Source organism: Grampus griseus (assembly GCF_964374135.1).
Source record: "Grampus griseus genome assembly, chromosome: 1".
In the NCBI taxonomy this organism is placed as follows: domain Eukaryota; kingdom Metazoa; phylum Chordata; class Mammalia; order Artiodactyla; family Delphinidae; genus Grampus; species Grampus griseus.
Window position 1 is genome coordinate 165,523,941 of NC_139017.1, and position 27,484 is coordinate 165,551,424.

Here is a 27,484-nt window from a genome sequence, read left to right on the forward strand (position 1 = left end):
TTTAAACATGGATAAAAACTGGCATTTTCAAAGGAGTAACACCCCTGCCTTATATATAACTCGAAACCTAAGGGGAAACAAAAAGATAAGACTAATTTTCTATGAAGTTTTATTCTCAAAATATAAAAAACCACCACACACAAAGAGACTAAGATGTTCTCTCGCAGCACTTGCTTGCCTCAGTCCTAACGAAGAACACAGACTCCCACACTAATGGACAAGTGCCTCCCTAGCTCTAAGTCACTTAAAGGCGGCAACCTCCTTGGCCACCTGACCACCAGGAGCTCTAGCAGTTGATCTGGAGCCCAGATGCCAGGGTGAGTTTCTCAGTAGAATCTAATATTGCTAGAAGAGCTTTGCTTATGCAGCAAAAGACACAAACACATCGGCCTCTTCCCTTAGAACACATCCATCTCACATGCTCGGGGACTGCTGGGCAGGGACGCCTGGTGTGGCCTGGCGAGGCAGGGTATACATGGCCCCCAAGAACTGGTCTGCAATCCTTCCTGCTTCTCTCAGCCCACTCAGCAGAGCACCATGGACCGTGGCTGGGTAGTTACGGATTGTATGTTCTCCAGCAAAGAAGAGTCGTGGAATAGGCTATTGCAGGAAAAAAAATTAGAGAAAATCAGCAGGCTGCAAATATGCCTTATTGTTGTGTTTGAACTGCCGAATTCCTGTTGGATTTTGAGGGCTCACTACCTGCCCTCCCCACCCCATCACTGGCCCATCATTCTCCCAAAAAGGGTCTCCCTTTATCAGCAGGCATTTTCCTAGAACAAACAGAAGTACAAATGGGGCAATAAAACTCAGCCCAGGGCTTCCCTGGTGGCGCAGTGGTTGAGAGTCCACCTGCCGATGCAGTGGTTCGTGCCCCTGGTCCGGGAAGATCCCACGTGCCGCGGAGCGGCTGGGCCTGTGAGCCATGGCCGCTGAGCCTGCGTGTCCGGAGCCCGTGCTCCCCAACGGGAGAGGCCACAACAGTGAGAGGCCCGCGAACCGCAAAAAAACAAAACAAAACAAAAAACTCAGCCCAGCCTTAGTTCTAGGGTGATGCTTAACTGCATCTGTGTTTATTTATCGGTTTAATTCTCGGGGATACCCAGTTGTAGAGCTTCCTTTGCCTAATGTATCCCCTACTAGAGGTGTGGTGTTCCCGACTACTCTGAACCAGAGAGAACACAGCACTTGTTCTCGTTCTGGAACACTTCGGCCTCTCAGCTTAGAGCAGGCCTTACTTACCACAGGGTCCTGAGAAACCCTGACTACTCATAAAGACTTCAGGTTATTTCTCAGGGGCATTCCTGGAGGCCCCTAAGTAATTGGGATCCTGCAACAATCCTACGAGCCAGTACAAAATGGGGCACAATTAAAGATGGTTTTGTTTTTGTTTTTTAGGAACAAAAGTCTGAATAAGGAAAAAGTAATTGGTTTTTACTCTGGACTCTTGCATTCTGAACACAGACTGTCTAGACTGACAAGGACAACATGTAACGAATTAGACACAAACATTGCTCCTCCCTTTCCCTCTGCTTTTGGTTATCTGAAAGGGTCCAAGGGTCTAAGACTGACTAAAATCTAAAAAGAAAACCAGTGGCACTATTTTTACCCTGAAATCCTGGGATACTGGCCTGTTTCCAAATAAGCCCAGGTATAGTTTGCCAGTTTCTCACCTGTGGGGCACCTGGAATTGAGGGGCCAGGAGTGATTGGCTGAGCCATTAAGTCATAGTCATTTCCAGATGATCCTGCGGCTACATAGGAGTAGGAGCCCCGGGCCCAGGGATCAGCACGCCAGCGAGACACCACTGTTTCCTTGGGCTAAAGGAGAAACCATGAGTGGAAGTTATTACTGGACACCAAGGACAAATCGGTCATTTCTGAAAGGTGGAAAAGCTGTGATGGGTGGGGGCTACAAGTGAGAGAAAGGCAAGAGACACGAGAGTTAGCCAAGTGATGAATGCTGCTGCTATAAAATAAAAAAAATGCCTTCAGGCTGCAAGGAAGCCTCCAGATTGCCTTCTCGCTATGAATCCAGAGATCCACCCAGGGATTGATCTCTATTCCCTTTTAAAATTCACATGAAGCATTAATATGCCTTCTCTCAAAGGAATCATCAGGGACTTAAAAGTGTTCAATGGACCTAAAGAAAGAATAACAGAAAAAAGTACCAAGAGATTCTCTTGAGACTTCCCTTGGGGAGTTGGCCACTTCATCTGAAAGGTGGTTGGGGAATTGGGGGTGGGGATGATTCCACAAGCAGAGACAACAGACAACACAAGCAAAGAAATGCGGCAAATAGCCTTCTCAATCCCCTGGCCCATGTACTGGGGGCTTTTCTCAATCCCATACTTAGGGCATGAACTCTAAACATTAGCATTAATGTAAACCCAGCACACAATTCTGGCTGAAACTGTCCTGACCAAGAATCTGTGCTGCAACTCGAGATACACCAAACCCTGCTTTAGTCTAAACCCCAGATCCTCACCTGCCCCTGCCCCTTACTTACTTACCTGGGGCACTGCACTGCTACCAAAAATCCCTTTGAGAATGGCCAGGCATCGGCCAACAATCACATCATCACTTATGTTTTCCATGATGCCAGCAGCTTCTCCTGCCACTAGTGCCAATAGTATTGGAGCTAGAGAAACAGAAAGGACAATTCCAGGGTTTTCCTACAGACTTTTCTCAAGTACCTCCTTATCAGGTCTCACATTATTCTTGGCTGTTTGAAATCTGATGACAGACATGCACCACTCACGCTAGACACACGTTTCTGAGCCAGCAACTTGAATCCTATCCCCAGAAGGGTGCTGGCAAACCACAGTGAAGTGTGACTCATGTACTTCATTGCTTATAACCTGGCAGAATACAGAAGTTCTGAAGATATAACTTCAGATCTTGCTATCAAGTGTCCCTATATTTAGGCACAGAGTTCTTAGACATCTCCATGACCAGGGCTGCATCCTCTTAGCTGTCATCCCAGGCCCTTCCATACTCATCATCACCCTTACTCACCCATTTCGTGACTCTGTGGGCAACAGGCTTATGCGATAGCCACAGTACTAGATGCTAGGGATATAAAAACTATAAACTAGACTATATACTCCAAAAATCAACAACAACAAAAATAATCATAGAGACAATTACGAACTGTGATAAAAGCTATGAAAACACAGACTACAGAGAAAAGAATACAAGGACATAATTTCATTTGAGGCAGTGGGAATACATGTGTCCTGGAAAGTCTCTTTGAAATAGTAACATTTGGGCCAAGCCCTGAAGCTGCATAGAGTATGCCACATTGGGAAGGAAGAGATGGAGAAAAATAAAAGCACCCCAGGCCCAGGGCACAGTACAATGCAGAGGCCCCAGAGCAGAAGACAGCATGGTACATTTTAGGATTCCAGGAGAGCAGACAAGTGCGCCTGGAGGCTGGGGAGGGCATGGACAATGAAGAAGCTGAGTAGAAAAGAAGGGTCAGATTATTCAGCCTTCATGATGGCCACGATAATGAAAGCCATCAAAAGAAAGAAGTGGTGATAGCAGTCAGTGGCTATTGGCAATTGAACAGGTATGAGGTAAGAGTGGCCTGGACTGGGAGGTAGGCAGTGGGAAAGAAGTAAACAGGTCTGAGAGAGAGAGTGAGGCCCTGACAGGACTTGATGGCCTAGATCAGGGAAGAGAAAGAGCACTCAGCTGTTGCTGGAAACAATGTGCTCAGGGAGCAAATGGCTCCTCTGCGGAGTTAGTGGCCCTGGCCGTGCGAAGGATGTTCAGTACCAGGCAGTGAGGAGTGATGGAAAGAACCACGTGTCAGTCAAACTGGTTAACTGATGTGTCTGCACTGTCAAGGCCAGGCCTCCTGATACTGCTGCAAAGGAGAATGTCTTACATCCTTTTCTTGGAATGAGGTAAGATCTAAATATACTTCTTTTAAAAAAAAAAGCTCTATATAGAACTAAGAGCAACCCAATTACAGAAGAATGTAAAACAGGAGGTAGGAGTTTGATAAATACATTCTAGGGAAAGTGATCAAAGATTCAGGGGCAAGTCAGATACAAAAGTCTGAGAATGAGGAATACAAGTTTCCCTTTCCAGGAAGCTTCCCTGGGCCTGAGCCCGAGCCCCTGGCTGAGTTGATTTCTTCTTCTATGTTTTCTCTTGCAGTGCCTTGGCTTTCACTCTCACTCCTCTACTTCCTGCCCTGTTCTGAGGCTGCCAGCCTCCTTAATGTATCCCCCACTAGGTTGTGAACTCCTTGAAGGCAGGTATAATATTCCTAATTCTCTATTCCTATAAGGATGTATAAAGATTAAAACTAGAAAGCCATTACCTTTATAGAGGTTCCAGAAGAGGAAGAGCTCACCCCTGCTGGCAGTCGTACTGCCAACATGTCCGAACAAATTGACACTTGGATCCCAGAATACCCGGTCAAAACACAACACGACCTATTGTGAAAAAGAAGCGTATAAGCTGGTGACAGCACTCAGAGAACATGGCTTTAAGCTAAGCACAGCTGTGCCTCAACAGGAAGTACTTCTTCCTCAGACCTTACTAAAATAAGTTCCTTCTAATCTACTCTCAGTATAAGCCTAGAAATCCCTATTATACATGTACTACTTAGGAAGACATTTAGCACTCTCTTTTTATAGGCTTGGGTTTGAGAAGTGACCCCAGAAGACAGTCCTCATGGATACTTTCTATATAATTAGGTACTAAAGTTAATGAACTGACAGGCCTCACCCTGATATCACAGAGTTGATAGCACAGCAAAATGTTTAAAAACGCAAACCTCTCTCCTCTCTAAGTGGAGGGCAATCAGACTGATATTTGTACACTGGGTATGTAGAGAAGTACCTAGGGCAAGTTACCTTGTTAAGGTTGCCAAATCCCATCCTTTGGACTGCAGATGTTTTCCATTCAGGAAGAGGCGGCACAAACTGAACAGCTGGTGGCTGCTGCTTCAACACACCCAAGGGAAGGGTACAGAGAACTGCATCACACTTATAAATAAACGTCTGGCTCGTGGAGCGGGTATTCACAGCTATCACTTCACATCCTAGACAGGTTAGAGGAAAAAGGCTTTATTGGTGATAAGGATGATAATGACAAGGGTATTGAACATTTAGTGCACAGTAGAATCTACATGCTATCTCAGTTAATTCTTACTACAAGTTTGTGAAGTCAGTTCTGCTCATTTTCTACAGAAGAAAACTGAGGCAGAGGTGAAGTAACTTGTCTAAGGCCATACATGTAACAAGTGCCAGGATTTAAACCCAACAGTCAACTTCAGAGTCCTCGATCTCTACCACCATACTACCCCACCTTCCCGACTGATACACTGGGGATCTTTTGGACTAATAATAGGACCTTATCATTTACCAAAGTTAAGTAAATTTAGACCAAAATTAAGAGTAAAATGCCTATCCCGATAGAACCAATATCTCTCCACTGTGGTTAGGCGCTCACTAAGGACCAAAAGAAGAATGATATCAGAAGCTTGTGGTGCCGATCTAAGGGATGCAGCCTAAAACCACAGAGCATGCTATCCTTGAGAATATACAGTGATGCTTAGCTTGCCAGGATATGAATGAGCTCAAAGCTGACCACAGAAAAGGTACTGAAAGTAAGTTAATGTAATTCTCCCTCATTTGTGTTCAATTTTTTCTTCAGTAAATGCCTCTTTACATAATTTCTGAAAAATACATAGATAGCTCAAAGTAAGTATGACAGCTCCATACATGCCCATTTTCTGTGGCCACAGAATTAGGGAAAATGACACAAAAGCTAGTCTCACTGTTCTCCACCTGCCTGCAAATGGCTATTTAAGGCTGTAGATCTTCTCAACACCAGCAGCCAGAAGCTGCCTCTGAAGGGAAAACTAAAATCAAAAACTGTTACACTAGGGGCTTCCCTGGTGGCGCAGTGGTTGAGAGTCCGCCTGCCGATGCAGGGGACACGGGTTCGTGCCCCGGTCCGGGAAGATCCCACATGCCGCGGAGGGGCTGGGCCGGTGAGCCGTGGCCGCTGAGCCTGCGCGTCCGGAGCCTGTGCTCCGCAACGGGAGAGGCTACAACAGTGAGAGGCCCGCGTACCGCAAAAAAAAACCCAAAACCCAAAAACCCCCCCAAAACCCAAACTGTTTCACTGGTTGTTAAAAAAATTATCTGTGGTGATCTCAGCAACTCTAGAAAAGGGGCCATGGAAGGCAAGACTGGTGGCCACATCTCCACTAGTCATGAGAGCCCTTAGAGAGCAGGGGTGACTAGCTTTCTTAAGGAGTTCAAGACTATTAATTCCAAAGGTGGGTGGATGATGGGCTCTCTGCACTCCACATGAAATGCACCCTGAAAGCAGCAGTAATGAGCACAGAGCCTACTGCCAAAGGAATCACAGGGCAATTTCATCTCTGAAGTCAACCTATCAGCAAAACTGCTCCCAGAATGAGAAACCAGCCTAAGCAGTTAGCCCACCTGAATAGGAAAAGCCAAAAACCAAGATGCAGATGGTGAAATACAAGGGGTGGGTCCCACTGGAGCCCTAGGGGCCCAAATCCTGGTATTTAAGAGCATACTTAGCAAAATTAGATCCAAACTCCCTGGCTGTTTACTATAATACCAAACTAATATGCACAAACTGGAGACTCTAAAAATTGCCCCAATTTTCTGGTTTATACTAAGATGGGGTCAGAGCCTCTAAAGGCTCTACAGCCTCAGTACTTTTGTAAATGCAAAATTTTAAATTCAGGAATCATAGTTTATGAGACATTCTATCAGGAGATGTACCTAAAATTTTTTCTGTAGGTCAAACTCAACAAAAGATCAGTACCATGTTTCAAAGTAAGAGATTTATCTTACCAGTAAAGACGTACCTGAAGCTGTGTAGCGAACCTGCCGAACTGCTGTATTCAGTTTAATGTCCAGGCCTTCTGCTAAAGCCACAGGCACACATGAGTAGCCATTCCTCACTGTCAGGTGGCTGCCAGTAAACTCAAAGTCATCATCCTAAAGAAGACAGAAAAGAACATATTTTCACACTTTCTTAATCTAACTTATGCCATTTATATTGAGTCCTACAAAATAACACTGAAAAAACACCAGCTTGTGGAAAGCCAATATTCTAAGACAGAAATTAAAGAATAATCACTCAGTCTTCCACTACAGCTGCCCCAGGAAACTAAAGGGAAAACGGAAAGAACGCCAGAATGTCACTAATAGCTACCTCTGGGCAGTGAGATTGGGGCAGTTTCTTTTCTTCTGTGATAGACTTTTTATCATCACAGTCCTACACCACCAAGTCCAGACTACCCACGGCGCGCAGGAGAGGGAAGGAAGCTTATTCAGTAAATTCAGATGATACCATAAAAGTTTGTTTGGCTTTTGTATGCACTATAGATGTGGTAGGATATCAGATTCACCATCCTAATTACATTTTCTTCTACATAACAGCAAAATCAGTTTTTATGGCTTAAACTTACAGATTTTAAAGTTGAGGAAGACTTCCAAAACTAAAGTTGGTCAAACCAGACGTAATCTAGGATTATAAAGATTCGCCCAAGATAATCCATGAAGAAGTCAAGATTTGGCCTGGAAGAATTCCCAAAATGATTTCATGTCTTTGAATTTACTGAAAAATTTTCCAAATAGAGAAACTTCTGAAGGCTAGTTGATATTTCTAATTTCATGAAACTCCTGGGGAAAACATACCACGATTCTTAGGAATTAGATAAAAATATACTGGGCTGGCAGCACAACTCTCACTACTTAGTGACTGACTCATTTGTTCCCCATATGGATCAGTTCACATCACCTACATTCAAAATTTAAAACGATTACAAATGAATACATATTGCAACATCAAATGATAGATCAGTGACTAGAGGTAATTTAGTATTTACATGAAAAACCATAAAGAAACTGGAAATTCTACAAGATTTATACCACTAGCAAGTGCAATCCTTGCCAAATTCAAATTCTAAAGAATACCAGGACATAATCTGAAGATGAAGAAGTAAAAATAATTTTACTAGGAAAATGTATAATGAAAATGAAAATATGTAAGCAAAATATAATATTTACTTCTATACAATCTTAAGTCTGGCCAAAGTCTCAGATTTACAGGTCCATTCAGCATCTAAGAAACCTGGTGATTTCTCACCAGTTCAAGAGTAAATCACACTGAAAACACTTAAAAATAATTTAACAAAAGATGTGTAAGACTGGTACACTGAGAACTATAAAGTACTGCTGAGATAAGTTAAAGGAAACCTAAATAAATGGAGAGATATACCATGTTCAAGGATTAGAAGACTCACTATTGTTAAGATGACAATCCCAGAAGGTACTTTTTTTGTAGAGACTGATAAGCTGATTCTAAAACTTTATAGAAGATCTAAAATAGTCAAAACACTTTCAAAAAAGAACAAAGATGAAGAACTTACACTACCTGATTTCAAGATGTACTATAAAGCAAAAGTAATCAAGACAGTGTGACAGTGGCATATAGAAGAACTGATTTTCAACAAAGGCTCCAAAACAAATAAGGAAAAAAGATGGTGCTAGAATAGTTAATTAGATAACCATATGGAAAAATATGAACCCTACCTCACCTCTCACTATACACAAATTTTTTTTTTTTTTTGCGGTACGCGGGCCTCTCACTGTGTGGCCTCTCCCGTTGCAGAGCACAGGCTCCGGACGCGCAGGCCCAGCGGCCATGGCTCACCGGCCCAGCCGCTCCGCGGCACATGGGATCTTCCCGGACCGGGACACGAACCCGTGTCCCCTGCATCGGCAGGCGGACTCTCAACCACCGCGCCACCAGGGAAGCCCTATACACAAAAATTTAACTCAAAATGGGTCATAGACCTAACATAAGAGCTAAGCTCATAAAACTTCAGGAAGAAAACAGGAGAAAATTTTTGCAATCCCAGTTTAGACAAAGATTTTTCAGGACACAAAAAGCACAAAGCCTAAAGAAAGAGTTGATAAACAGGACTTCATAAAATTAAAAACTTTTGCTCTTTGAAAGATACCATTTAGAAAATGAAAACGCCAGTTGTAGACTGGAAGAAAGTATTTTCAAAACATAAATCCGACAAAGGAACTGTATCCAGAATTTACAGACCATAATGAACTCTTACAAGAGGACAAACAACTGTTTTATAAATTTAATTTTTTTAACTTTTTATTTTATATTGGAGTATAGTTGATTAACAATGTTGTGACAGATTTTTTTAAATAGGCAAAAGTTCTGAACAGACTTTTCACCAAATAATTGACATATGAATGGCCAATCAGCACATGAAAAGATGCTTCACCGTTACTAGTCATCACAGGAATGCAAATTAAAACCACAATGAAAAACCACTATACAACCATTAAAATGGTTAAAATTTTAAAAACTGGCGATACCAGGTGTTGGTGAGGTTATGGAGCAACTGGGGCGGGCATATACTACTGCTGCTGAGAATGAGATGTGGAAAACCGTTTGTAAGTTTCTTATAAAGTTAAAAATCTACTTCCCGCAGACCCAAATATTTTACTTCTAGATATTTACCCAAGAGAAAGACATGAACGTTCACAGTAGCTTCAATCATTTATAGCCAAAAACGAAACAACCTAAATGTCTGCCCATGTATCAGTGAATGGGTACATTCTGTGGCCGTATCCATACAATGGATATGAAATTACTAAACAACAAAAAGAAACAAACTATTGATATACACAACAACAATGAATCTCAAAATCAAAAAAAGGCACAGACAAAGGCTACATACTGTACAATTATATACTGTATGGTCCAATTTACATGCAATTCTAGAAAAAGCAAAACCATAGTGACAGAAAGCAAATCAGTGGTTGCGTAGGGCCAGGAGCAGGAGGGCTGGAGACTGACTGCAAAGGGACAAGAGGACTTTTCAGGGTGACAGAAATGTTCTGTATCTTAATTGTGGGTGTGGTGGTTCATGACTATGTAAGTCTGGCAAAACATCAAATTGCTCACTTAAAATAGGTGAGTGTTATTGAATATAAATTATATCTTAATAAAGCTGTTTAAAAACACACATACAAACAAATTAACAGTTTATCTTAGGAGCCCTCTCAAAGACATGTGCAATACATGGTAAGGGAATTTTACCTGATCCCAATGTTTAAGGGAAAGTGTAGAGAGAGGTGTGGCATTAGCAAATTCAAGATTTGCAAAATGCCAGTCAAGTATTTGTCTGTCTCTTGACGAGAGATACACATCACTGCAAAATGAGAACAAAGGAGCACAAGGTTATTAAAGGACATTACTATGATTCTCAATGGGCTGATGTGGATGATCTCAGTGGGACTATGCCTTATGTGAAGAAATTCTAAGTCAAAAAGCAGGACCGTATCTGTTTTATTAAGCCCTTTATTCCTGCTGCCTAGAGCAGGCCAAGCCATAAAGCAAGGCCTGACTGTAATTCCGGGGAAAAAAAAAGTCTTCTTTATACTGTTACCTTGCATTATAAAAGCTTACTTTAAAACATTTTTTTTGTTTTATATTTTGAATAAAGCATGGACTTTTTTTTTTTTAAGCAAGAATGGGTAGCATCCCTGACTACAGAAAAGAGTAGATGTATGTGGAGGCTGATGCAACATGCAGCACACTGTCACCATGTAAGAGTTCACTATCAAAAACCCAATGGAAATAAAGTGTAATACTTTCCCGGTCCCCAGAATTATGAGTTTAAAGCAATACCACCTTCTACGCCACTCAAAGACAATTTTCATTCATGTATCAAATCTTATGGGAAAAGGCTATCTTTTAAAAAAAAGATACCTAGCAAGTATCTAGGACACCGTTACACATTAAAATATAACAGCAGAGGATTAAGGAGCCTGACAAATAGTCCTATGTGCACAGATACCTTCCATTCATTAAACAATTTACAATACATTCACTGAACATAAATAAAAGCCCAGGGTGCTTTGTAATTTTTCTTTTAAATCTAACAGAAGGAACAGTAAAAGCTATCTTTCTGAGCGTTCGTGTTTTCCTTACCTTGGGGGATTGGCTTCCAATTCTTGAAGTTTTTCTTCTAGCTTTCCTTGTGTTTCAGCTAATTCATCATATTCCTGATAAAATTAAGAGAACTGGGTTGATCTTGATGGGTCAGAGACCCACCTAGTTATTTATACCACAAGGTGTAAGGCCTGGACCATATCCCTGTTCAGGTTAATCTACAAGTGTGCCTTAGCTGAAGGCTGGAGGTTGGGTCAGGGCTCAGGGATGGTTGTTCTCGGAGACAAGTTACAATGTTAGCCTAGAATTAAGACTGAGGGGGGTGGGGGCGGGGAGGTGGGGGAGGATGCAGAAGGAGGAAATAAAGAAACATACTAGTATGCTACACAGTAAGGATGAAAAAGAATAGTGACTACCACTTCCGGTGCGTTTACTGTGTCCCGAGCATGGAATAACCACTTCAGACCCCCTACAAGTGAGGTAGTACTAACACCATGTCACAGATGAGGTGACTAAGGAGTCTAAGGTCACAGGGCTAGGAGATACTAAGTTAGGGATTTCAACCAGACAGTTTGACTCCATTCAATAACTCTGAAGTCCATGTTCATTATCATTATTTTAAATTGTCAGAGATAAACTATGACAGAGGGCTAAACTGAGATGTGGGTAAGCTAAAGGATGACACTGTGAAAACAAGGCAGGAATTCTGCAGAAAAAGCAGACAAAATTAACCCATTAAGTTCCCACAGCTCCTGTGTACCAAACCCTCTTCCTACTACAGGCACCTGTGATTGGCTAGTGGCTCTCTCTTTTCCAAAGTTTCCCGGATCTATACTATTTCTTAGGATTCCAAGTAAAAATCAATGAGGCATGTATGTATACCATACCTTGCATAAGGCAGTTAGATCCCTGTGTTTGCTTTTCACTAAGAACTCAGCAGTGATATCTCTGGGTGGCTTGACTTCAGATGCTTCTTTGTATTGCTGATGGAGTTCTTTAATTTTCTCTTTTAAATTTACCATCTAAGAGGGAAAAATACAAATTTACCATTCCAGACAGTAATTCATCACCAAAGCATGTACTTTGGTTCCTCCCCTAAACTGCTATTATACCAAAACAGGGTTATACTGCAAGGTCTATGGAATTCTTAAATACCTCTTCCAAATCATGATATTAAAAAAAATTTTTTTAATGACATTTTAAAACAGGAAAAAATCCTATATGGCTCAACATAGAGGTATCACATCACTATCAGATAAGGAGGATTGGCTCTGTCTTCCTAAACAAATGGGAGAACTAGGAATGTCCCATTAATAAAAATATATAATTAATTAAAAATTAACTACCAGGAAAAACAAACTGTCTCCAATTAAACTTATTGCTTTGGGAAACAAATTGTCATGATTTGTTTTTTAAATATGTAAAAGGTCAAATCATCACACAAAGAACCATTCCCAATGTTAGTTTTTTCGGATTTCTGGTGGTGCTACACAAGACTAGGGTGAAGGTTAAAGCTTGAGACTGGGAGCTTCACACCAGCTGGCCATGTTCTAGCCACTCTTCTCACTTCATCCATACCACAATCCATGAAGAAGATGTGCCAGAGACCTCTTCATTTGACAAGATGACGAAATGAGGTACAGTGAGAGAATGAGGCAAGAGTCCAGTCACAAGATGCACCCAGATTTTGTATCATAAAGCCCCCAAGTTTGCAGCTGGCAGGATGAGGAGAAACAAATGGTTTCCCAGTCTGGAGCTGGGGCTCTGGAAGATGGCATAAACAAAGGCCCCCTTACAGGTACCACTGGGGAATATCCCCATATTGGCACCTCAAGTGAAATAATTATGCCAATGAATTATGGTACTGGCTGCTGACATGTTGTCTTCATCAGTGGGAACTTAACCCCAGCACAGCTGATCTCCTTCTCATCCTAGACTTTAGCAGAGGGCACTAGGCCAGCTTTGCAACAGGCAACAGCAACCTGACACAGGAAAGATCTATTTCCCCCAGCATCAATTTACCAATAATGCCATACAGAAAGACTGACAGATAATACAGTGCCTTTTGCTAGTCATTATTTTCTTAACAATAATGAGCTGTGCAGACTTTCTCTCCCATGGAGAAAAAAAATCAGAAATGCTTTTAAATTTCTAAATTAAAGGCCTTTTCCCCCTACTGATGCATCTTCAGCTATGAAAAAAATATAAAATTTCACCTTATTAAGAAGTTCTTTCAGTTCCTCCTGAGTTTTCACTATCTTCTTCCAATGTTCAATCTGCTCATCTTTGACATGCTTTTCTTGTAACCTGAAGAGACAATATATATGCTCCGGCCACACAGCCAGCCTTGCTGAGTAAGACAGGTGCCCATCAGAAACATTTGATGGCATCAAGGCCCTCTAAAATTTCTAATACTTTGGAATAAGAAAGTTGGCTGGTGGCAAATTATTTTCTAGGCTATGTTAAATACAGTTAATTCAATACCATAAAAGACATGAATTTTACAATCGAGAGAGCCTTAAGGATCATGTAATTATTTTAAATAGCTTTACTTTTGGATTTAACTATTTCACAAGAAAATAAGTGAAAACTAGCTCAAATAAGATTTGATGAAAACTTTAAACATTAAATAGCAAATCTATAAACGGAATCTATAATACAACAAGCGGTATCAAAGTACTTACTGAATGACAACTTCCAATGCCTGGCCAAGGGACACAGGCTTATTATTGAGGACATTGAAGTCTAGTTGATGACTAAGGTAAGATGTAGCTTCTAGCAACCGGTTAAACTCTTGCTCTACCATTTCATCTTTCTCTTTAGGAACCTGAAAATTTGAAGTATGGCAGAGTTGGTCCTTACACGACTAAACATAACCATCCATGAAAACACAAATGCTCTACAGTTTAAAAGGTCAAAATATGTATCTCAAAGGGGAAACCTTTGAGGACAATGATTCAAACTGTCTTTTCTATGAAGTGGTCAATTCCATTAAATGAGATATGAAATGTTTCAGCCCAGATATTTTCCTATTCTCACGATTTTGCCCTCAGAGCTGGGACTCTACCTTTATTAACAGCCACAGGATTCACATTGGTGTTGAGTGAAGTCATGTGGAGCCCAAGATGCCCTGGAGTTGACATGCACTGAGATAAGCTGGGCTGACATGCAGACAACACACTGGAGAAGTCCCAGAGAACAAAGACTATGTTAACACACCTGAGCACCTTCCAGAATAAGGACAGGATGAAAAAATAAGAAGCCCAAGGTATCTGCTTCCCCTCAAAGACGACAATTTCAGGTAGGAGTAGGGAAGAGAGAAGTGAAATTCATGGCTATTAATAAGAACACAACAGCATCTTAATTCTTTCTCAGAGTAATAGTGTTTTATGGCACCAATTAAGTTCAGAGTTGAATATCCAATGCTCTTAGACTATGAGTGACTGAGGTACCAGGTCTGGCTCACTACTGTGGAGTAAGAGAACAGATTGCAAAGCAGATCATCAAGCTGCAAGACCATGCTCCTAATCCCTGCTGTGCCCCTACCTAGTGATACCATCAGTTAGCTGACACAAATTCCTCTGCTACTGCTTAATTCAGCCCCAGAGTAAACTGTATCTACAATCCTATTGCTGAATTCATGGGAATAGCGAGAAGGAAAAAGCATGTCTAAGGCAAGCATCTCTTGCCATAAAAAGCGAGGCATCGGGACTTCCCTGGTGGTCCAGTGGTCAAGACTCCGTGCTCCCAATGCAGGGGGCCTGGGTTCAATCCCTGGTCAGGGAACTAGATCCCGCATGCCACAACGAAAGATCCCACGTGTGGCAACAAAGATCCCGCGTGCCACAACTAAGAGCCGGCACAGCCAAATAAATACATAAAAAAAAAAAAGGCGCTAGGCACCAACTGGGAAACAGGATTCAAAATTTGGATTTTCACTTTACCATCAACCTAAAATTGGTAACAAGAAAACAAAACATGAAAGTAAGCCCTAATAATCACTAAGGCTGAGGAAGAATGATCTACAATTAGAGGTAACTATTATGGACAAGATCATCACAGTAAAACTCTGCTTCTCATCTGCAACTCCTTCAGTTTTGCCCTTCCCAATTAAATGGATGCTTTCGAAGCACTAGCCTCTGCCCCTTCACTGATGAGTCACACAGTAACTCTTAGCAGATGAGCCATGGTATAGCAAAAAAGAATATGGTGAGAAGTATAATCTGCACCAAAACAAAGGGAAAAGGACTGCAACTCTCCTTTGGAACTGTAAATTATGACAAGACACTATAACTAATTCAATCAAAATAGTATTTTAAAGCATCAAGTTCTAAAAGATCACACATGGGAGAGATCAGGAAATCTTTATGAATTAGAGAATCCCCCTTAGCCTTAGAAATAGAAACCCCTGAGAATCTTTTGGTTTATGTTGAGAAATAAGGCAGTGAATCAGGCTTTGGATGCTTGGTGCCATTTATATATCAGGGTGGTACCTAGGACTTGGTACCTAGGACTTGGTGGATCAAACACATCTGACCTACCCATTCAAGTCCAGGGCCAAAGAAAGGAGTTCTTGGTGACATCGCTACTTGTTTTGATTACACAGCTATCAGAGCTGATGGAAGTGACCTTCTTGTCAGGAATTTCATTTACTTTCCCGTCAGTTACATATACTCTATATATGATGGTCACATAAAGAACAGCTCAAAGCAATGCTGAAATTTTGCTTGGTGTTAATTCCCGCAGTGATGTTACAAAAGATGGTTCTAAATTTGGTGCTCCTTTAAAAAGGAAACAATCACATTTTCAATATGAAATCTACATAGTTATGAGCTCTTCACTGATCACAGATGCAATATGAATGACTGCTTTTCCTGGAGTACAAATGGTGATATTTCTACATGTGGCTTCTAAAATGCCTAGCAGGAGGATGCTATAGCAGCAAGAGGGATCAGATCACATATGCCTCTACAATAGGACAGAAAGTGCCAATACGCCAAGTTTGCAAATGGTACAGATTAAAGCTCTTCCAGTGTCAATTGGATGGCTTGCTTTAGACAAGCTCTAATCTTTACAGCTAGAGTGACAGTCACATAGGGAAGTTCATATTGAAAAAGTACGCAGCACTCAAAGGCTCAGTATCTGGGGTCCAGGGTGTGTGGTACAGAAATATTTAAAGGGACACTGTCAAGGTTAGAGGGACCAAATTTGACCTTTTGTTTCTTCCCTCTGTTTGCTGAGCAGCCCACTTGATTCGTTACACTTTCCCCTTTAGTCCACCCACACCCCCGACAAAAAACTTGACTTTTTACATGCTCTTTCAATGACAAATACTCAAATGGCACCAGCCCAACATACAGGTGCAACTCTACGACAAACCAGTGGGAATGTATGATGGACGGGATCTTTGGAAGGGAAAGATTTAAGTTTCAGGCTTTTAATGGGTTACTGTAAACAGTGAGGAAAATGAATTGAAAAATTATGAAAGAAAAATACCTTGACAGTGTCCTTTTAACCAGTGCAGCAGAGAGAGAAATAAACTGTAAATAAGAGCCCACAGCCAAGCCAAGTTTAGCTTTGTAAGACGGCAGTAGAATCAAGGCTTTAAACACACAGCATGACAGAAGCATTGTGAGCTCAGAAGCTGCAACTACCACAGAGATAAGGAACAGACTGTACAGAGACTAAAATGAGAGAGTCAAGGCACAGAAATGGGCAAAAGAAAGGCACTTTGGGTGGGGGTGGGGGTGGTAAAGGGAGACAGTGCAGAAAGCAGAGAGGAATAAGCAAAATTCAGTACAAGAGAAAAAGAACAACAATCAAACCAAACAAACACCAAACCAAAAGATCACTGCTGCATCTGATACCAGAATGACATGACTGCATCTCCAGGACACCCCCTCTAACTCGGGGCTCCAGTCAGCAGTCAGGTCTCATCCATTTTCTGCTAAGCAGTTATAGGAATGTTGTCAGTGACACCAGGGGTAGCTTTGAAACCTGGATTTTTTCCCATTAATTTTAAAATTACACTTTAAAATTAAAGAAATATTTGGAAAATAGTACATAAAATACTTGTCCATTAGGACACCAATACTGACTGGGAGAAAACCAAAATGTGTTTTTGATGTATTTAAACCTTGACTCTGTTTCTAAAGTTAATCTATTAGATATATTCTACTTGACACACTCAGACAATGACAAGAACTTTAGCAACTGACTACCCTAAGCACCCCCTACATACCTGTTTCAGGTCATTTCTTTCCCTTTGGTGAGAACCCTTGGACTCTGTTAGTTCCACAAATAATTATGAAAGGATGTTGAAATACTGGCAATCTCTAACACAAGTCACAATAATTTTAGTTTAACCTGACCATTCATTCTTTTTTTAGAAAATAAATTTATTTATTTATTTTTATTTTTGGCTGCGTTGGGTCTTCGTTGCTGCGTGGGCTTTTTCTAGTTGCTGCGAGCGGGGGCTACTCTTTGTTGTGGTGCGCAGGCTTCTCATTGTGGTGGCTTCTCTTGTGGAGCAGGGGCTCTAGGTGTGTGGGCTTCAGTAGTTGCGGCACACGGGCTCAGTAGTTGTGACACACGGGCTTAGTTGCTCCGTGGCACGCAGGATCCTCCCGGACCGGGGCACAAACCTGTGTCCCCTGCATCGGCAGGCGGACCCTCAACCACTGCGCCACCAGGGAAGCCCTAACCTGACTGTTCTATTGTATATTCTTAAATTGCATCCTCAGAAAGGAACTCAGCAAATGTTACCAAGGCTTAAGCACCACATTTTACGCAGCTGGATTCCTATATTACAACACAGTGACAAAACATAACAACAAACGAAGAAGCAGTCTTTCGGGAAAGGACCTTTGATACAGTTTCCTAGCAAAGAATCAAACAAAAAGGCTATTGCTTGAAACAGATTTTATGATTTTTCAAAACCATTTATTTCTCAATGAAAGGCTCCAAATAAATGGTTCCTTCAAGACTAAACATTTGGTGAGTCTCCCTCCTCTAAATGGGGTCTAACCCTGACTGCTTTGATCCTATTACACGGAGCATCCATATATGGAGGACGGATTACATGGAGCATCCCTGAACATGGTCCGGGTGGGGAAGCCTGTGTGACTGGCTCATGCAGAATAAATTCCGGGAGAGCCAAACAACTTTCTGGACACGGTCCCTGATTCTGTAAGGAATCATCTCAAAGGAAGGACAGCTCTCCTTAGTTCTACCTCTGGTTGCATTCTATCATCACAAGCTTGGTAGGTCTTCAAACACATTGCCCATCTGTCATACTTCCAGTCTGCATAAGTTCTCTAGCAGCAGAGCAAAAATGGAGTTAAGTGTACCTAGGTTCCAGGTACTCAAAGTTCTGAGAGAAGAGAAATCCTCAGGAAGAATTACACGTTGAAGAAAGTTGTAATGGCAAAATCTGGCCAACAGAGGCCACAGTCAACCTCCACCTCTCCCATCCCCATGCACTTCTACAATTACGGTAAAACGAAAGATTAGTGGAAAAATAAATTTACATCTGAGGAGTTTCTAACCCAGATTCCCAAATAGCTAAGGGAAATGAGATATTGTTATTAACCCTGAAGGGAGAATAAGGACAACAGGTATATCCTTAATTCAAATAAAATTCAATGTGATTCTATAAATGGAGACTGTTGCCTCCCTCTCCTTCTTTTACCTCATAAGGAATCTTTCAGGGGATGTAAATAACTGACTTTCCTAGAGCAGGAACTAAGCCATGTGGAGAAGGCACACATGGCATGTCTAAGGAGTGCACTCCAGCAACTTCTTTAGCACATAGCAGAGGTGCTCAGTAAATTCTTGTTAAATAAATTAATATAGTTTGGAAAAGAAAAGTCAGTATTATAACTATATTTGAGGGGAAAAAACTTATTTTGCAACTTCAAAAACATTAAAGGAAGGCATGAGATTTTTATATTTATAAAAGGCAGGGATTGGCAGTCATGATTTTAAAGGGTAGAGAAAGACTTCCTTAAAGATACCAAAGATGTTTCCAAAAAGGAAGATGAAAACTGAAACGGCCAAGATACCTCTGTCAAAAGTATAACCACTTAAGCATCACTCTCTATGAATAAAAGTGGAAACTTGCTAAGTTATGATAGGTACTGAGTGTATCCAATCAATGGTATTTCTAAGAAGCCTGGCATGCGTTACCTTTCAAGTGTTATCTTTCTTCCTCATAATCAGGTTCTGTTTCTCTAAGTAGTTACTGAGTCTTTTGATCTCACTTAATAATCACACACACACACACACACACACAGAGTCTCTCTCTCTCACACAGTCACTCACTTCAGATACCTTTTCATTACTCAAAAAAAGTCAAACACAAAACTAGAATCTAAAGCCCCCAAGTTACTAGCCGTATAGGAGATGCAGAAAACACTCACAGTCATTTCTCCAGTCTCCCCCACCAATCCATGTTTTCAGTCCTCTCACTGGTGACTCCCAAAATGCTCCTGAAATATGAATTACCCTATTTCCCAACCTTACCCATATCTATTTAAAACTGCATAATTCAGAGGATAACTCCATCATCAGTTAATCCGAGGGCACCTGCTTTATTAGCTCCGATTATTTGTTTTGTTTTGTTTTGTTTTGTTTTTGCGGTACGTGGGCCTCTCACTGTTGTGGCCTCTCCCGTTGCGGAGCACAGGCTCCGGGCGCGCAGGCTCAGCGGCCATGGCTCATGGGCCCAGCCGCTCCGCGGCATGTGGGATCTTCCTGGACCGGGGCATGAACCCGTGTCCCCTGCATCAGCAGGCGGACTCTCAACCACTGCGCCACCAGGGAAGCCCTCTGATTGTTTTTATAGGCTTGGAAGATACTTCTATTTATAAGAATATCCTATAGTAGAACCAGATTAGAAAGCCCTGTTCTAGTAAACCAAAGCCATAAAATAAGCTTCCTTTGTCAAAAACAAACATACAAGCTCAACATACTAGCTGCCAGTCCAGGACCAGAGAGAAGAGAGAGGCAAACTCTTTCAGGGATTCTTGTGACTGTTATTAAAACAATAACAAGGTAACAAAACAAAAACCACTTACTACATGATTTTTTTTCTATAGCAGCAAAATGGCTGAGTATGGTGATATGTCCTTAAGACAAAATTACAAATGATATTAATAACTCTGAGTTAACTGCTGGCCTTGTATAGGATGGAATAATTAATTTCTATGTACTAACAACAGAACCATCAAATCAATCACCCTCTCTTCCACTGAGGCTATCCACAGAGAATGGAGGAACACATCTCATTTCGTTCAACAGTTCACTGAAGAAAAATCAATGGCTGAGTGAATATCATCACTCTAGGTGGGCCTCCTTAGAATACCTATTAAAAGAAAGCTCTCTGAGAAGGAGACTCAGCTGATGCAGTCACACTGGCAGTCAGAACTGCACACTCACCCCTGCTCCCACCTTCCCTGAACTATCAGCTAGGCAGAACAGAACAAGTGCGGGCATTAAAGCTGCAACACCAGACAACGGACCTTGGCTCTACAACTTATTGACTATAATGACCTCAGGGAAACAGGCACGTGCTTTAGATTCTTCCCCTGCAAAATGGGAGAATGAAGCAACTGACTGAGCGATTCCTTAGATTTCTAAAGGCACGACACGTATCTGTGATTATAAGCATAAATTAACCAGGCTATAAGCTCTCAGTACTTGTCATATAAGCCAAAAGCCAGTCTACTGGTCACCGGTTGTCCATTCCTACTCTGAGCTAGACCACTGGGAACAGCATGATTAAGAAATATTAATGTCTTCTTATGTTTGATTGACTAACTTAAGGCAAGCAGAACTCAAAGATGCAAAGAATTTTTTCCCAAATTTGAGAATGCTTAAAGAATCCTCCTTACCATTTGGCTGCTTCACCAAATACAAACAAACAAACCTAGAAAAATACTATAAAGATCAGAGTTGAATGACAACAAAATGCTGAAAACCACACACCAGCTTAACAACTGTGTACCAAAATGCTACTCAAAGGGCTGGTCCTGGTGAGATACGGAGCCTATGCCAGAACATAAACTAAACGCACCACCACTTCTTTCGTTGACAAAGTCTTGCTACCAAAAAAAAAAAAGTCATCCTCTGAACAAACATCATGGTTAAATGGTGTGGTTTATTTACATTCTGGCACAAGATATATCTCATCCCATACTAGTAACCAACAGTTCATGGATTGGCAGCTGGCTATAGGCCACATTTCAGCAAATATTGGTATGTTATTTAGAAACAAGTGTTTTAAAAAATGTTTTACAGCTTATCTAATACCAAGAAAGCAGACAATTTCTTTGGATATCTCTACTAGGAAAAAACCCCTCACTTTTTACTGTTAGAAAGACTAAATGAACAGGCTCTACATTCAGGAAAGTCTAAAGAAAAAGATAGTGTCTCAAAGATCAGTGATAATCTTTGGTTTGGATTCCATTACTTCTTGAGGACTAATGTAGTATCTACTTCAGAGACCCTGCTTCCTCAATTCAATTCTCTAAATTACTGTCTATCTACCTAAAACACCTATCTGGTCATGTCACTTCCCCTGCTCTCAACAAGACTGGAAAAATGGGAGTCCATTATAGTACTCTTTCTACTTTTGTATATGTTTGAAAATTTCTATAATAAAAAGGTGGGAAAAGATAATTATTTGTGTACAAGTACCACCAGACTATGGGGTCTTACATGGCAGGGACACTGTCTTATCTCTTTATTTTTTACAGGTCTTTGCAGGGTAAATAGAAGTTTATAGAATTGTTGAATTAACCTCTACTTCATCCTTTTCCTTTCTACTTTGTTTATTTTGCCAGAAGCCTGCCCGCCCTTTCCCCTCACCCCCAAAAAAGCCCTGGGAGTAAATATGGATCCAGAATGGTGGGGATGGGAACCAAAACATTTCCCAGAAGTCTGTACTTCTCTGATATAAACTGCATATCCTAAAGGTAGACAGGAAAAGGTGAGGATGTCCCATGGGACCTATCACACAAAATTCTAGAGTTGGAATCTAACCACTTTTAATAACAGTAGGCTAAACTGCCATATACATAGCAAGCTTTCCCTTCCTTCAAATATAAAGATGATAGTGTGTTTATAGCCTGAGAATTGTAGACTCCCTCACTCCTAACAGGGGAGTTGGCAAAAATTCTGCTGAATACAAACTTTTGAGTTTCACAGACCCCTAAAAATTAGGACTGACTTACATAACTTATAATACAGCTGTTAAAACACTCTCACTCTCCCATACTGAATATCACTTCCATGCTACTATCATACCAACCATAGGAAGCTCCTATGCCTCTGATCAACAAACACTTTAACCTACCTAAGCATCAGGTTAGTACCACCATTTCGCTATTAGCCCATCAAAAACTAAAAAACTTAACAGCCTAGCTAGCCTAATCTTCATTAAGTATTTAAAGATAAATGCCTAAACAGGCATGTATAACCCCTTCCTATACAGCTCAGAGTTAAGAAACAATCACAATAATGTCACATCATTTCTACTCTCAGTTCATATTTATATGTGTGTATATTCACTCACATATTTCCCCAAAATTGTTTTCCACTGAACCAAAGAAATTGTGAAAAGTAGTTTGTTGTCAACTTACAGCTTGTCCATTAGCTTCATAAAGTGGGCATTTTTGCTTGATCTTGGCCAGTTCCATATTTACTTGCTTGCTAACCACAGCCATGGGATTCCCTCCTAGAAAAAACTCCAACAATTAAATTCAACATACCTATGAAAAGAGAACAAAAACCTCAATGCAAAAATATTTTTACTCAAAATTTAAAATATCAAAGCTTAGGGTACATGAATTACATATCAACAAAATGCCCAAAGTAAAATAAATATTTAAGTTAAGCATAAAGAAGAAAGCAAAACATTACCTATTACCAAAAATTGGTTAACATTACAGACCCTTCTAGATTTTATGTGCATAAAATTACAGACATATACATACAAAAGGATCATAACACATGCACTGTTCTGTGATCTTTTTCCAACTTTGCAACAAATGTGGACATAATTTCACGTTAATATGCAGCTACATAATTTTTAGTGGCTGCATAGTTCTCATTGTATAATAATTTAATCTTCTAATCTGTGGTTTCTAACATCTGCTACGTCACTGTCCAGTTGTCTATTTTCTTAGGATAATTTCCTAGAACTGGATCCGCTAGGTTAAAATCTATGTACATTTTAAATTATGCTCATATTGATGTATCTTTTCAGGAAGACTATTTGTCAATTTACCTCTCACTAATACTGAGAACAGTATCCTAACCAATATATTTTAAAATTGTATCTATGGCTTTAAAATATAAGATTAAACAGGGACTTCCCTGGTGGCGCAGTGGTTAAGAATCTGCCGGCCAATGCAGGCAACAAGGGTTTGACCCCTGGTCCGGGAAGATCCCACATGCCAAGAAGAAACTAAGCCCATGCGCCACACTATTGAGACTGCGCTCTAGAGCCCGTGTGCCTCAACTACCGAAGCTGGTGCACCTAGAGCCCGTGCTCCACAGCAAGAGATGCCACTGCAATGAGAAGCACGCGCACCGCAGCAAAGAGTAGACCCTGCTCGCAGCAACTACAGAAAGCCCGCGCGCAGCAACAAAGACCCAACGCAGCCAAAAAAAAAAAAAAAAATACATACATACATACATACATATATATATATATATATATATATATATATATATGTAAGATTAAACAATTTTATGAGTCTCAGACCTTGTATTACAGTACAAAACTAAGAACTACTTACCAAGACCTGTTACTACCATGGCTCCAAGATCAGCTACGTAGTTTCCTTTGCGAAATGTAGCAACTCGTCCACCCACACGATCCTGTTTTTCAGAAATTAAATGGCTAAAGTCATAAATTCTAGTTTAACCATAATAACCTGGCAAGGTACCATCTCAGGGCTCTTTGATAACTTAAAAAGAAAGGTGTAGTTAGAGTTTACATGGAGTACAATGTGAGCACAAAGAGCAAATGAACTTTAACTATTTGAGAGAGTGGTAGGTAATGAATGACATATAAAAGGAACAGAATTAAGTGATGTGAGGTAGGAAACAATTTGACACCCAAAAGACATACTTAGTTACTGGTACTATTAGCCACCTACCCTAATGTCTCTAACACCAGTTGTACAGGCTGAGCAAGGGCCACTCACATAGAAAATATTTGTTCACAAATTTCAACACTAAAGGCCATTTTCCTACCTTCATGTTCTGACTCTTGCCCCACAGTGTCAAAGTCAGCTGTGAATGATTTGATATCTATCTGACAAATGCCTCTCCAGTGCAGCCCCATGCCCAAGGGCAGAGTGTCTACTGAGCATGAACTGTTGACAATACCTCTCATTTCTACACAGGCCCAAGTGTTATCTTTGCTGACTGTAGATTTTCAAGTATGGGGAAATCTTACTGAGCTGCAGTGATACTTCAGTCATGGATTACATGAGAGTACTCTGTAAACTCCAAACAAACAAATGAAAAAAAGCAAAACAAAAACCTGCACACATGGGTAGGAATCATAATGATCCCATTATTCCTTGCTATATTCTTTGTACACAGGAGACAGAGGGCACACAAATGTTTTCTGAATTAATGAATAAAATATTAAAGTAAGACTGTATCAGGAATTATTTAATTTTGATCTCTCCATACTCTATTTGTAAAGAACATTTTAAAAAATTAGGAATTTGTAAAAAGCAATTTCAAAACATTTTGAAAGCTTTTATAAAATTTTAGATTGTTTAGGTTATGTGAGAAGTGTTTTGTTGTTGTTTGGTTTTTGTTTCTTTAAATGGTAGGAGTCAAGGGAGGTCTTTAAGCCACTGAAAAATAATTAAATCTCAAAAATTACTCATGAAAATGATTTGAATAATAACATCCTAATGGGATGTTCTTTTTTTCCATTCTGTGCCATCATCCCCATCCTCTTTCAGTTTCCATTTCTCTCTCTAGGACTAATGATAAGGAGCCAATATCTTGGCTTCACCAGGCTGTAAAAGATGGCTGCTGTCTGAGAAGCAACTCCTTTCCGTTTACAATCAAACAGAATACAATTCACTCTGTCCCACCACTAAATATAACTGCATCCTGTAAAGGGTATGCCCGAGAAAGCCCCCAAATTGAAAGTTAGCTGCAAGAAACAATGACCTGAAAATATACATCAAAGGGCTATATGGATTATTTATAAACTCTAAATACTCAGTGAGCACTTTGCAAAGTTTTACTGTCAAAAATGCTTTATCCAATGTAGTTAACACTGTCAAAATACTTTGAGTATTATTTAAATCAGTTTGGTTTAGTTCAATTTGTAAGATTCCTTAATTTGCAACAGATAATTTCTTTACCATATTTCCATTAAGCTGGGCTTCTAAACCCAAAATAAAATTCTTACCCTGGCTTCCAGAAGTGTGACATCCATTCCAAAACTTTGTAACTGACGAGCTGCTGCCAAGCCCGAGACCCCAGAGCCTATAATGATTACCTTTCCTGTCTTTTTAGCTAAAATTAAAAAATGAACAAAAATTAAAATACTTTGTTGTAGGTTTAAGAGTTTTTATTTGTTATTTTTTTTATCAAGAAAATTTCTAGGTTCTTAACATGTTATGACGTCTCACAAAGTAACAATTCAGAGTTATTTTCAAATTATGAAAACTATATGAATACAAATTAGAAAATATCTGAAACTTATAAACTTTAATTCAATGTTGAAAATTCATAAATGAAATCCTTTATCTTAAGATTTACTTTTTCATTACCTCTGCCATGTGCTTCAGCGTCTGTGACCCTCGGTTAATTTATTATGAATAATCTCCCACAGTTACCTCACAATTATACTTAGGACAATTTGAGCAGTCAACCAATCGATTCTTAAAGCTATTTTCTTTAAGCTCTACTTCTGCAGTCTTTAGTTTCCTTTTATGAAAAATTATTAAAGCATAAATATAAAATAAATAAATAGATAGATAGATGTATTAATTCTCAAAATATCCCTATCTTCTGATTCCTGGCAGACATTATCCAGACACCATTAAAGGGGTAAAAAGCATTTAAAAAATAAAAATGCAACCTTTAGCATTGCATTAAAGAACTGGTTAATGAGAGAAAACAAACTTCCTACTTTATAACTGATTTTTTTCATTTTTAATAAATTTTACTTTGTTTTTTCTTAAATTGGAAATTCAGTATCTTTTATCAAGTATTTATCAAACCAGAAATTATAGGAAATTCACATTTACAAAGAGATTTTACTTTAAATTTGACTTATAAGAAGATAAACTTGGGAATATTTTGGTTCTAAATATGGATTTAGAAATCAAAATAAAATGCTAAAAAGCCTGCTGGAACCTAATTTAAAACCATAAAATTCATTGGCCAGGTCCTTACTTGGGAGGGGCTTTATCCTCTTATAGATGCCGAAGTTGATAAGACCATGACGCTCTAAATAACTGTGAACTCGGTGGACAAGCACGGTATCACCTACAGAAAAATGAATTTAAAAACATGTTTATCTTTTTAGCACTTTAAATGGAAAACTCTTAACTCTTCTTCTATTTCTCCATCATGAAGTCATTCTATTCATCTTTTCTATAAGCTTCAAGTCATGTGATTCCTTTAGAAAAGTGATTCTTAGAACTATTAATCTGTGTGGTAGTCCAAAATGCATATCACATAATTTCGAATTTTTAAAAATGACATCCCATTACAGATGAAATGAAGGACAAAACCAACCCTTTTAAAACTAGTATTATGCTCATTTCCTTTGGCAAAAACTTTACAAGACTGCTGGTGGCAACTGGGAAATGAGAAAGCCAGATAGACAGGCTGAATGCCAGCAAAGTACTATGTGGATTAAAGCTGGAACATAGGTCTGGAGAAATTATTAGCAATCTCTGAACTCACTCATCCGTCAACACAATTAAAAAATCAGAAAAACAATTACAAACACACAAAATAATTTTGCTGCAAGGCTCATTTTTGCATAGCACAAGAAGATGAAAATTCATTATCAAATTCATTATCAAGGAACCATGAGCTTCTGGAAGGAAGTATCCATTTTCAAATCCAGTTCAAAACCAGTCCTACTGAAAACACTACTTACTGTTGTAAGGCGCTTCTAATTGTTGGAGAGTAGCCTCAAAGGTCAGCTGAATCTTTGGATTATCTAACCACAACTGCAACTGTATTTAAATGATAGAAATTGTATTACAATCAAATAGACATATACCATTTGATCACTTTAAAATATCTTTTTAACTTTAAGGCCTCAAATATAGGTTTTCCTTTTAGTGAAACAGTAGGGTTATATTCCTGACAAAGAAACTAATGAAACACAAAACTATGTCAAATGAGTGAATTATTAAAGAAGCTAGGAGATAATTTAGCCTGCCTAGTAAGTTGCCAAGATCATACAGCTGGGGAGCAACAAGAAT

The 27,484-nt window shown here is 39.9% G+C and overlaps 1 protein-coding gene across 2 annotated transcripts in view; it reads right to left on the bottom strand.

Moving 5' to 3' along the window:
• KDM1A (lysine demethylase 1A) overlaps positions 1 to 27,484 on the bottom strand; it is a gene marked incomplete at its 5' end in the record, with an annotated part of 64,020 nt that continues 36,536 nt past the window's right edge. For both annotated transcript variants that reach the window (XM_082656866.1, XM_082656865.1), the window contains 16 exons: positions 1 to 600; positions 1,674 to 1,820; positions 2,513 to 2,640; positions 4,336 to 4,450; positions 4,874 to 5,061; positions 6,874 to 7,006; positions 10,143 to 10,254; positions 11,037 to 11,110; positions 11,885 to 12,019; positions 13,214 to 13,304; positions 13,682 to 13,824; positions 22,640 to 22,734; positions 23,801 to 23,882; positions 25,447 to 25,553; positions 26,439 to 26,531; positions 27,154 to 27,232. In XM_082656866.1, the coding sequence (XP_082512992.1) occupies positions 415 to 600; positions 1,674 to 1,820; positions 2,513 to 2,640; positions 4,336 to 4,450; positions 4,874 to 5,061; positions 6,874 to 7,006; positions 10,143 to 10,254; positions 11,037 to 11,110; positions 11,885 to 12,019; positions 13,214 to 13,304; positions 13,682 to 13,824; positions 22,640 to 22,734; positions 23,801 to 23,882; positions 25,447 to 25,553; positions 26,439 to 26,531; positions 27,154 to 27,232 (1,908 nt within the window). In that variant the 3' untranslated portion in view covers positions 1 to 414. The remainder of the gene's footprint in view (positions 601 to 1,673; positions 1,821 to 2,512; positions 2,641 to 4,335; positions 4,451 to 4,873; positions 5,062 to 6,873; positions 7,007 to 10,142; positions 10,255 to 11,036; positions 11,111 to 11,884; positions 12,020 to 13,213; positions 13,305 to 13,681; positions 13,825 to 22,639; positions 22,735 to 23,800; positions 23,883 to 25,446; positions 25,554 to 26,438; positions 26,532 to 27,153; positions 27,233 to 27,484) is intronic.